Genomic DNA, 12630 nt, shown 5'->3' with positions numbered 1-12630 from the left:
TCTAAGTGTCACATGATCTCAGTATATATACACCTGTTCTGAAAGGCCCCAGAGTCTGCAACACCACTAAGCAAGGGGCACCACCAAGCAAGCGGCACCATGAAGACCAAGGAGCTCTCCCAACAGGTCAGGGCCAAAGTTGTGGGGAAGTACAGATCAGGGTTGGGTTATAAAAAAATATCAGAAACCTTGAACATCCCACGGAGCACCATTAAATCCATTATTAAAAAATTGAAAGAATATGGCACCACAACAAACCTGCCAAGAGAGGGCCGCCCACCAAAACTCATGGACCAGGCAAGGAGGGCATTAATCAGAGAGGCAACAAAGAGACCAAAGATAACCCTGAAGGAGCTGCAAAGCTCCACAGCGGAGATTGGAGTATTTGTCCATAGGACCATTTTAAGCCGTACACTCCACGGAGCTGGGCTTTACGGAGTGGCCAGTAAAAAATCTATTGCTTAAAGACAAAAATAAGCGAACACGTTTGGTGTTCGCCAAAAGGCATGTGGGAGACTCCCCAAACATATGGAAGAAGGTACTCTGGTCAGATGAGACTAAAATTGAGCTTTTTGTCCATCAAGTAAAACGCCATGTCTGGCGCAAACCCAATACCTCTCATCACCCCGAGAACACCATCCCCACAGTGAAGCATGGTGGTGGCAGCATCATGCTGTGGGAATGTTTTTCATCGGCAGGGACTGGGAAACTGGTCAGAATTGAAGGAATGATGGATGGCGCTAAATACAGGGAAATTCTTGAGGGAAACCTGTTTCAGTCTTCCAGAGATTTGAGACTGGGACGGAGGTTCACCTTCCAGCAGGACAATGACCCTAAGCATAGTGCTAAAGCTATACTCTAGTTGTTTAAGGGGAAACATTGAAATGCCTTGGAATGGCCTAGTCAAAGCCCAGACCTCAATCCAATTGAGAATCTGTGGTATGACTTAAAGATTGCGGTACACCAGCGGAACCAATTCAACTTGAAGGAGCTGGAGCAGTTTTGCCTTGAAGAATGGGCAAAAATCCCAGTGGCTAGATGTGCCAAGCTTATAGAGACATACCCCAAGAGACTTGCAGCTGTAATTGCTGCAAAAGGTGGCTCTACATAGTATTGACTTTGGGGGGGGTGAGTAGTTATGCACGCTGAAGTTCTGTTTTTTGGTCTTATTTCTTGTTTGTTTCACAATAAAAAATATTTTGCATCTTCAAAGTGGTAGGCATGTTGTGTAAATCAAATGATACAAAACCCCAAAAAATCCATTTTAATTCCAGGTTGTAAGGCAACAAAATAGGAAAAATGCCAAGGGGGGTGAATACTTTTGCAAGTCACTGTAGGTGCAGTAGGCTATAGGCCTACATAGACTACTGTAACACTTATTTTCTTTTTTATATATACTCTCAAACTGCAGCAGTCAAATAATGTAAGCAAAGAAGCAAACACGGATTGTATTAACGGATGTGTGCTTACAATTAAATATAGAATTACATTTTAATCATGAAATGTATTCACAATTGCATGGCATGATGATCTCTGCTCGGCTTCAAATGCCCAGATCAATACATGGAGTAGATGTGCTCAAAGCTGCCCTCTGGTTGTTCGAACGAGCATTAACGGTAAGCACTGTAACACACCGTGCCGTACCACGCTATACTGCAGTATTACGCAACTTTTTATTGAGGAACCACTAGGGAGCTATTTGGGACACAGACAAATGTGCATGACTAAAAGAGCCCTATTCAGACACTCATGGACCCTTACCCTCAGTGCCATCTTCATCTTGAGGGTGGAGCTAGGCCCAGAGCTCTTGAGATCGAAGCGCTGGTGCAGCGTCATGTCCTCAGCCTCTAGGAGACGGGCTAGGGGCAGGCTCAGAGTCCCCAGGGAACAAGCATGTTTCTCATCCTTTACCTGAGGGGGGACAGGGGGCACATACATTTTTTTTTTTATATATGAAAGCGGAAGTTTACCAGGTGTCAAGTTACTGTAAACTCTAGTGCACTTACAAATAGGCTGTGTACAGGTACGACAGTAGCTGGAATTTATAGACCCGGACACTAAAAGCTGGGAAATTCCCTCTCATGCTCCGTGCACCCCGAATTTCATAGATATGCTGAGTTTAGTAAATTCCTGCAAACCAGTATTTTCATGCATTGCTAAACCAGTAGACAAAATCCGCTAAATCCCACACCATAATCACACTAAATCATCTGTAAAGCCATACTATAGCCATAGTGTGCATCACAAATACTCCCTATTTAGTGCACTACATTTGACAAGAGCACTATTGGCATAGAGTGCACTAAATATGGAATAAGGTGTCATTTGGGATGCCAAAGTCTCCACTATAATCCCACTTTTGTCAAAATCAGATGTAAGGCCACACCTGTCTTCCCAGTGGCCTACTTGGTGTGTGAACTGCTGACTGTTCATCATTTTGCAGATAGCTGTTGACACATCAACCAGGATTAAGGAGCAGGGCAATTTGTGACTTGTTTAAGTTTTAGTAAGTGGCTGTATGGAGGGAGAGTGGTTTCACCTCTCCTAGGCAATCAGCAATTAGTACAGGGAGGTGTGCTCTCCACCGCTGCTAGGCAGTTAGTGCTAGTACTTCAGTCTCCCCTGGTTTCTCAGTGGCAGCTGTAAGCGGCGGTCGTGTCAGTGGCGGTTTTGTCGCAAAACTAAGACCGTCACCGAAACAAAGACTGTTCTGACGAGTTCTTCGAAGAAGGAAAGAGGAAGGCTCCACACCACTCTCTCACTTTAATATCTTACCTAGTTATTTTCTTATGATCTCATTTTGCTCTTTTGTAGCTTTGGCAACTATGTGTGTGTTTTCTATACCTGTTCGCTCATCTCCCTGTAGGCTTTACAGACGCTTCCCACCCCTTGGCTGCAACCCTTCTAATTTAGTGTACCCTGCGCGCACAACCCATGTGGAATTCCGGGTCTCTGGCAGCATTTGGTACTGCCAATCTGCAGTCAAGAACGCAGAGTTCATCTCAGCCTATGCTGCCCAGTCCCTTGACTCTTTGGCCCTGACAGAGACATGGATCACCCCAGAGAACACTGCTACTCCAGCTTCTCTTTCTTCATCTGACTACGTTTTCTCTCATAGTCTAATCGCATTTGATTGTCGCGGTGGTGGCACAGGTCTACTCATTTCTACTAAGTGTAGATTTTCTCTTTTCTCCCTCTCTCACCTGTCCATCTCCTCATTTGAATTCCATGCTGTCACTGTCACTTGTCCACTCGAGCTTAACATTATTGTCATCTATCGCCCACCAGGTACCCTTGGAGAGTTCCTCAATGAGTTTGAAACCTTGATAAGCTCATTTCCTGACGATGGCTCACCGCTCTTCGTACTTGGCGACTTCAACCTCCCGATGTCTGCCTTCGATTCATTTCTTTCCAACTCTCTCTTTCCCCTCCTTGCCTCTTTTGACCTCACCCTTTCCCAATCCACTCCAACTCACAAGGCAGGCAATATGCTTGACCTCATCTTTACTAGAGGCTGCTCGCCTACAAATCTCACTGCAACCCCCCTCCAGGTCTCTGATCACTACCTTGTTTCCTTTTCTGTCTCCAACCCTAACCACTCAGCCCCTACCCATTGTCATGCACCGTCACAATCTTCGCTCTCTCTCTCCCACTACCCTCTCCTATAATTTCTTCCTTCTGCTAAATCCTTCTCCCTCCTGTCTCCTGATTCTGTCTCCTGATTCTGCCTCTTCGACTCTACTCTCCGCCATTTCCGCATCCTGACTCACACCGTCCCCTTTCCTTCCTTCCTCCCGGCTGGCTCGGCCCTCCCCTCCTGCTCCGTGGCATTGTGAGCTTACAGCTCCCTCCTCTCTTCCTCTGTATCCGCTGCTAAAGCCACTTTCTACCACTCTAAAACCTTCTCCTCCTACCTCCTTAATCCTCCACCCCCTCCTCTCTCTCTGCGGGCAACTTTGTCAACCACTTTGAAAAGAAGGTTGAAGACATCCGCTACTCATTCACTCAGCCTATTGAGTCCACTGGTCTCACTCACACATAACTACCCTACGCCTTGACCTCTTTCTCCCCTCTCTCTCCAGATGAAATCCTGCAACTAGTGAGGTCTGGCCGCCCTGACAATCCAACACTCAACTCATCTGATGTCAAAAACTATAGACCTGTACCCCTTGTTTTTTTTCCAAAATAATTGAGCGTGCTGACTCTGATCAACTTTCTCGTTATCTCTCTGAACAATCTTCTTGACCCTAACCAGTCAGGCTTCAAGACGGGTCACTCAACAGAGACTACTCTTCTGTATAACGGAGGCTCTCCGCACTGCCAATGCTGACTCTCTCTCCTCTGTTCTCATCCTCCTAGATCTATCCGCTGCCTTCGAAACCGTGAACCATCAGATCCTCCTCTCCACCCTCTCAGGGCTGGGCGTCTCGGGCTCTGCACACTCTTGAATTGTATCCTACCTGGCAGGCCGCTTCTACCAGGTGACGTGGAGAGGATCTGTGTCTGCACCACTTACGCTCACTCCTGGTGTCCCCCAGGGCTTGGTTCTAGGCCCTCTCCTCTTTTCTCTATACATCAAGTCACTCGGCTCTGTTATATCCTCACATGGTCTCTCCTATCATTGCTATGCGGCTGACACTCAACTACTTTGCTCCTTCCCCACTTTCTGACACCCAGGTGGCGACACGCATTTCTGCGTGCCTGGCAGATATCTCAACTTGGATGTCGGGCCACCACCTCAAGCTCAACCTTGACAAGATGGAGCTGCTCTTCCTCCCGGGGAAGGCCTGCCCGCTCAAAGACCTCTCAATCACGGTTGACAACTCCAGTGTCACCCTCCCAGAGTGCAAAGAACCTTGGCTTGACCCTGGACAGCACCCTGTCGTTCTCTGCAAACATCAAAGCAGTGACTCGTTCCTGCAGGTTCATGCTCTACAACATCCGTAGAGTACGACCCTACCTCACACAGGATGCGGCGCAGGTCCTAATCCAGGCACTTGTCATCTGTCGTCTGGACTACTGAAACTCGCTTTTGGCTGGGCTCCCCGCTTGTGACATCAAACCCTTGCAACTTATCCAGAACGCTGCAGCCCACCTGGTTTTCAACCTTCCCAAGTTCTCTCATGTCACCCCGCTCCTCCGCACACTCCACTGGCTTCCAGTTGACGCTCGCATCCGCTACAAGACCATGGTGCTTACCTACGGAACAGCAAGAGGAAATGCCCCTCCCTCCCTTCTGGCTATGCTCAAACCCTACACCCCAACCCGAGCACACGTTCTGCCACCTCAGGTCTCTTGGCCCTCCCGCTCAGCCCAGTACAAGCTCTTCTCTGTCCTGGCACCCCACTGGTGGAACCAGCTTCACTCTGAAGCTAGGAGAGCAGAGTTCCTACCCATCTTCCAAAAACATCTGAAAACAGTGTCTTAAATAATCCTCCTCCTCACCTCGACCACTCCCCCCAAAAATAAAATAAAACCTGAACCAGCACTTGCACTTTCTATGCCTGTGATATTTTCCCACCTAGCTATCTTAAGATTAATGCACTAACTGTAAGTCGCTCTGGATAAGAGCATCTGCTAAATGACTAACATTTTAAGTGTATAGCCATAGAGGTCAAATTAAATGGGAAACAATTTGAGGTCACTCAGTAGGAAAAGCATGCCTACAACCCTTACCTCAATCTTCAGCTCTTGGATTTTTGGGTTGTGGATGAGGAAAGGGAAGGCCTCCTCCCATACAGGCTCGTTGGTCTTATACCTTGTCTGGTTGGGGAAGGACCATGTTAGAGGCAGTGAAAACGACCAGGAATATGCTATTCACATGGCATTGCAGTATGTTGTTTATATAATATACAAATATATGGGAACTATATAGACTAAGAAACATGGTCTGTTGGCTTACCTTGCTGTCGTATGTTTTGTGCCCGACTGTGAATTGGACAAAAGGATTCGGGATGTTGATCACTTTTTTACCAGACTGAAATGTAAAGAACAGGTATAAAAACACAGAATAACCTTTTGAACTGTGAGATGTTAACTTAAATCGGTACTACTTTATCACCCTATCCTTGTCTCATCATATTTAATATACACATGTTTAAATATCGATTAACTTAATTTATTTAATTATGGAGCATCCCAAATTTAGAATGGTTGAATTATAAAATTGTTCTATATTTCTGAAATAAAGTTTCTGTTAATATTAAAAACGAATTATGTGGCCTGATATAAGGCCCCATATTCATCCCTCATTGGCTCAATATGGCAGCATACAAACTTGAGATCAGGAAGTAAGTAGTGTAGTTACATAATTGTCTATAGAAAAAACCCATAACACCAGGAAATAGAGTTGAAATTGGAAGAGAGAGGAAACGCTTATATAAAGATAGATTTTCTTGGGGTGTTAATTATCTCATACAACACAGTTGTTACGTACATCATCAGAATATTAGAATATGGTGCATGGAAGGCAGTTTTAGTCCACAAACACAATTAGTACAGTTTGGGGTTTGTTAATTAATAACACAAAACAAGGAACCCAAATCAACTGGCAAGGCATTTTGAATGCTCCAGCAGCAGTCCTGTAGGAATACATGGGTGGGAAACAACTTGTAAGCAATACTCCTCACTGGGATATAATCAGTCAATAAAGTTTATGCTAGTCTAGTCAACTGAATTGCTTTCCACTTTCACAAATTGCTTACTACTTAATAATCAACAGATTCGTATTCAGGAAACGAGTATCAACTGATCAATACTAAATGTCCTAACGGATAACGCACATAGCCTACAGCATGGTACTGTATTTGGTTCCCCTACTAAAGTGTTATTCTCTGGTCACAGGGCTAATTGCAGTGTGTGTCTAGGCCCTGTTAGAATACCTTAAGAATGCATCTGTAAGTGAGTGGACAGATGAAAACATAGCTTCGACTCCATCGCTTCCTGTGTTACGGGAAGGGTGCTTTTTAAGGTATTCAAACTTGGCCTCTAGTCTTCCTCAGTGTGTCTGTCTGGCTAGCTCTGCATGCACTGTTGTTACATTACCTTGATGGCCTTACTGACTGAGGCCTACTTCAAACCGTCATGGTTGAATTCTAAAGGATTGCGCTTTTTCCCCAAGGCATGAGAGAATGAACACACTAGGTTAGTTATTAGGAGAGGGCATGCAAGAGGAGGAGGAGGTGGTTAAATCATGGAAGGAGCGACGATGAAGGCCACACACCTGACCACACCAAAACCAGGACAACAGGTAGAGACAGACAGAGACACAAAAACAACATGATGAACGCAAGGTTAATGAATAGAGGTTCCCCAAATTAATCACGAAGAGTATTGACAGTGACATACCCAGGAAAATCATTATGGGAGATTAAGAGGAGCATACAATATAGAGAAAACAGAAGGACCATTCCAACACTGACAAAGCAGTCCAGTGACAGGAGTGAGATGGTCTTTGTGAAAAGAGTGTAATAATTGGGGTAGGCTGCAAAATTCTGGTAACTTTCAACATTTCTAAGTTTTCTAGAAATCCCAGATGGAGGAATTTTGCAACCCTAAATGGGGATATTTATGGTGTTTTGTATGTACACTGAGCAAAAATATAAACAACATATAAAAAGTGTTGGTCCCATGTTTCATGAGCTGAAATAAAAGATCACAGAACATTTCCATAAGCATAAAAAAGCTTATTTCTCTCAAATGTTGTGCACAAATGTGTTTACATCCCTGTTTGTGAGCATTTCTCCTTTGCCAAGATAATCCATCCACCTGACAGGTGTGGCATATCAATGTTTGTTTGTTTTGTTTTAGTCATTTAGCAGACGCTCTTATCCAGAGCGACTTACAGAAGCAATTAGGGTTAAGTGCCTTGCTCAAGGGCACATCGACAGATTTTTCACCTAGTCGGCTCAGGGATTAGAACCAGCAACCTTTCGGTTACTGGCACAACGCTCTTAACCACTAAGCTACCTGCCGCCCCCCAAGAAGCTGATTAAACAGCTGATTAAACAGCATGATCATTACCCAGGTGCACCTTGTGCTGGGGACAATAAAAGGCCACTCTAAAATGTGCAGTTTTGTCACACAACACAATGCCACAGATGTCTCAAGTTTCTAGGGAGCGTGCAATTGGCATGCTGACTGCAGGAATGTCCACCAGAGTTGTTGCCAGAGAATTGTATGTTTATTTCTCTACCATGAAACATCGTTTTAGAGAATCTGGCAGTATGTCCGACTGGCCTCACAACAGCAGACCACGTGTAACCACGCCAGGCCAGGACCTCCACATCCGGCTTCTTCACCTGCGGGATCGTCTGAGACCAGCCACCCGGACATCTGATGAAACTGTGGGTTTACACAACCAAATAATTTCTGCGAAAACTGTCAGCAACCGTTTCAGGGAAGCTCATCTACGTGCTCGTCGTCCTCACCAGGGTCTTGAGCGGTTTGCTGACAACATTGTGAACAGTGCCCCATGGTGGCGGTTGGGTTATGGTATGGGCAGGCATAAGCTACAGACAACGGACACAATTGCATTTTATCGATGGCAATATCAATGCACAGAGATACCGTGACGAGATCCAGAGGCCCATTGTCGTGCCATTCATCCGCCGCCATCACCGCATGTTTCAGCATGATAATGCACAGCCCTATTTCGCAAGGATCTGTACACAATTCCTGGAAGCTGAAAATGTCCCAGTTCGTCAATGGCCAACATACTCACCATGTCACCCATTGAGCATGTTTGGGATGCTCTGGATCGACGTGTACGACAGTGTGTTCCAGTTCCTGTCAAGCAACTTCGCACAGCCACTGAAGAGGAGTGGGACAACATTCCACAGGCCATAATCAACAGCCTGATCAACTCTATGCGAAGGAGATGTGTCGCGCTGCATGAGGCAAATGGTGGTCACACTAGATACTGACTGCTTTTTCTGATCCACACCCCATATTTGTATTCCCAGTCATGTAAAATCCATAGATTAGGGCCTAATTCATTTATTTCAATTTACTAATTTCCTTTATATGAACTGTAATGCATGTTGCGTTTATTTTTGTTTAGTGTACATCTATGTCATTCCAGATACTGTACTATCTCTTGATGGGTAAATGGAGTAAAGTCAATCTCTTGATGAGTACTTTCATACAACACAGACATCACTTCTAGCAACAAATTAATCTACAGTACAAATTAATAATAATGTTAATCCAGAGTGAAGCATTGCATTCAGTACTTTGCATAATATCCTTGCATTCTGTATCATATTACCTATTCATTTTGTGTTGTTAAAAATGACATTCTTGTTGTCGACTACACATCTCTGGAGCATAGTTAGCATCAATGGTGGCTGGTGAGGTGAGGACGGCTCATAGTAATGGTGGAAACCATGTGTTCAAAGTGTTCGGTAACATTCCATTTATTCCACTCCATCCATTTCAATGCGCCCATTCTCCGATTTAAAGTGGTACCAGCCACCACTGGTTAACATGTCTTGATAAGTAATGTCAATGATGACAGGCTGAGTTTAAAGGCTTTTAGACTAAGTACTGTGGTTTTATTTGATTTGGGAGGGGTGTGTTAGAGGATATTGGAGTTGGGAGATGCTCTGAGATCACTAGTTATGTCTGGAATTTAAGAGAGACTGGGTGAGAGTCCCATGATACAATGCTGCCCTCTAGTGAGAGAGTGTTTGTTGCTGAGGCAACAACTCACCAACGGGCTAGGAATGGCTGGGTGAGCGGGATGGAGGGAAAGCAATCCACAGAGAGGTCTCCCTAACAAGCCTCTTTCTTTTGTTAATATATTTTATACAAGGCATCATTCTATGACCATGACTGATAGCCTCACTGTCAAAATCACTATATTTTTAATGTAAAATGATTTTCTTTACAAGAACTTCATTTGTGCAGAAATTCGTCATATGACAATCAACATGCTTATTGGTTACTTTCTTGTTTCAATCATCGTTACCAAAAAAATCACACTGTGGCAAAATAAAACTAGGATGCAATATGCCAGAGGACTCACATATTAGGTCCTATAGAGAGAGGCAGTATTCTCACAAAAGACTAGGCCCGAAGCTCTCCGCTCTTTTAAGTAGCCAGAACCCAAGTTCCCCTCAAACACACTCTTCAGAGGAGGAGGGAAACAGAGAGAAGAAACCAAAGAAGAAGAGGAGTCTGAAAAGAGAAACGTGAAGCAGGGTTTGCCTATGCTATGCATCTATGCAAATAGAGCCAAAACGAATTATGTTATTTCACAGGTGATATAGAAAGAAAGCTTCAGGTACAATAATGTATCCCTTTGGCAGACTATTAGTGTGAGGGACTAGTTGAGATGGAGGGAGTAGAGGTAGAGAATATTAACATTATTATGAGAGGGGGAAGGGAAGAGGTCAGAGGAAGAGGAGGAGGAAGGTGGGAGAAGTTGGGGTGAACTGGGTGGTTCATACCGTCTCATGACTAGTAGACAGGCACAATAATGCCTCATGTTTTGTGGCCAGCAGAAAACTTGACATTGCCATCTCATAACTAACAGGTCAATGAAGTTGTGCGGAGATAAAGCAATGTTTTTCCTATTCTTCTTGTGACTTTACCACAGGTAGAGTGACTTACTGGAAGGTTCCTTGCCGAGTCCAGGAAGACCACCAGCAGGGCAGACGACAGGCCGTCGTTAGCCTGGCCTTTATCAGCCTTGATGCTGGTCAGCACCTGGGAGAGGACACAGCCAAAGTAAATAGTTACCACAGTAGTTACTGTAGCGCTTCTGTAGTGTGAGGCAGCTTGATGTACTCCCCCTAGACAGGACACTAGTCCAATATATTAGGAGCAATCTGTAATGTTGGTCAAACATAGAATAATGTGTCTCATCAGCACTGATACAATGGACTGCAGAAACACAGGTTGTGACCCAAATGGTACCCTATTCCCTATTTGGTGCACTACTTTTGACCAAAGCCCTATAGGCCCTGGTCAAAAGTAATTGACTATATAGGGAATAGGGTGCCATTTGGGGCGCGAACCCACAGCATTTGGTGTTACAGGGATCTATGAGCGGAAATAACAATGGCCGGAACGGAGCAAATGGAATGGCATCAAACACTTGGAAACCATGTGTTTGATGTATTTGATACCATTCCAGCAATTCCGCTCCAGTCATTACCACGAGCCCGTTCTCTCCTATTAAGGTGCCACCAACCTCTCGTGGTGTAGACTAATGGTACAGATGTTAAATAAGAACTACAGAGTTCAAACAGGGTGAGCACTCCCTCTTGGATTCCCCAATTTATCCCTGTAATCTACATAGTTTAATCTACTCACTCATTCTCCAGTGGATGGAGGAATATTTAGACCTATTAATGTTAAGTGTCTTAAAGCTGAAGGACTGAAAACCATTAACATACAGACTGATCTAACTGTGTCCCAAATGGCATCCTACTCCCTATGGGCCCTGGTCAGAAGTATTGCACTATATAGGGAATGGGGTGCAATTTGGGATGCAAAGTACACTGCTCAAAAAAATGAAGGGAACACTAAAATAACACATCCTAGATCTGAATGAATGAAATAATCTTATGAAATACTTTTTTCTTTACATAGTTGAATGTGCTGACAACAAAATCACACAAATTATCAATGGAAATCAAATTTATCAACCCATGGAGGTCTGGATTTGGAGTCACCCTCAAAATTAAAGTGGAAAACCACACTACAGGCTGATCCAACTTTGATGTAATGTCCTTAAAACAGGTCAAAATGAGGCTCAGTAGTGTGTGTGGCCTCCACGTGCCTGTATGACCTCCCTACAACGCCTGGGCATGCTCCTGATGAGGTGGCGGATGGTCTCCTGAGGGATCTCCTCCCAGACCTGGACTAAAGCATCCGCCAACTCCTGGACAGTCTGTGGTGCAACGTGGCGTTGGTGGATGGAGCGAGACATGATGTCCCAGATGTGCTCAATTGGATTCAGGTCTGGGGAACGGGCGGGCCAGTCCATAGCATCAATGCCTTCCTCTTGCAGGAACTGCTGACACACTCCAGCCACATGAGGTCTAGCATTGTCTTGCATTAGGAGGAACCCAGGGCCAACCGCACCAGCATATGGTCTCACAAGGGGTCTGAGGATCTCATCTCGGTACCTAATGGCAGTCAGGCTACCTCTGGCGAGCACATGGAGGGCTGTGCGGCCCCCCAAAGAAATGCCACCCCACACCATGATTGACCCACCGCCAAACCGGTCATGCTGGAGGATGTTGCAGGCAGCAGAACGTTCTCCACGGCGTCTCCAGACTCTGTCACGTCTGTCACGTGCTCAGTGTGAACCTGCTTTCATCTGTGAAGAGCACAGGGCGCCAGTGGCGAATTTGCCAATCTTGGTGTTCTCTGGCAAATGCCAAACGTTCTGCACGGTGTTGGGCTGTAAGCACAACCCCCACCTGTGGATGTCGGGCCCTCATACCATCCTCATGGAGTCTGTTTCTGACCGTTTGAGCAGACACATGCACATTTGTGGCCTGCTGGAGGTCATTTTGCAGGGCTCTGGCAGTGCTCCTCCTGCTCCTCCTTGTACAAAGGCGGAGGTAGCAGTCTTGCTGCTGGGTTGTTGCCCTCCTATGGCCTCCTCCACGTCTC

General features: G+C 45.3%; 1 protein-coding gene across 2 annotated transcripts in view; it reads right to left on the bottom strand.

The window, feature by feature from the left end:
• The window catches only part of LOC121535177 (extended synaptotagmin-2), a 72526-nt gene that overhangs the window by 15503 nt on the left and 44393 nt on the right, over positions 1-12630 (bottom strand). For both annotated transcript variants that reach the window (XM_041841968.1, XM_041841969.1), the window contains exons 14-17: positions 10615-10710; positions 5903-5977; positions 5677-5763; positions 1762-1911 (exon numbers count right to left, since the gene is read on the bottom strand). In XM_041841968.1, coding sequence (XP_041697902.1) covers positions 1762-1911; positions 5677-5763; positions 5903-5977; positions 10615-10710 — 408 coding nt within the window. The remainder of the gene's footprint in view (positions 1-1761; positions 1912-5676; positions 5764-5902; positions 5978-10614; positions 10711-12630) is intronic.

The sequence above is a fragment of the Coregonus clupeaformis genome, chromosome 21 (assembly GCF_020615455.1).
Source record: "Coregonus clupeaformis isolate EN_2021a chromosome 21, ASM2061545v1, whole genome shotgun sequence".
In the NCBI taxonomy this organism is placed as follows: domain Eukaryota; kingdom Metazoa; phylum Chordata; class Actinopteri; order Salmoniformes; family Salmonidae; genus Coregonus; species Coregonus clupeaformis.
Note: the sequence above shows the minus strand (reverse complement) of the source record. Positions and strands in the feature narration are given on the sequence as shown.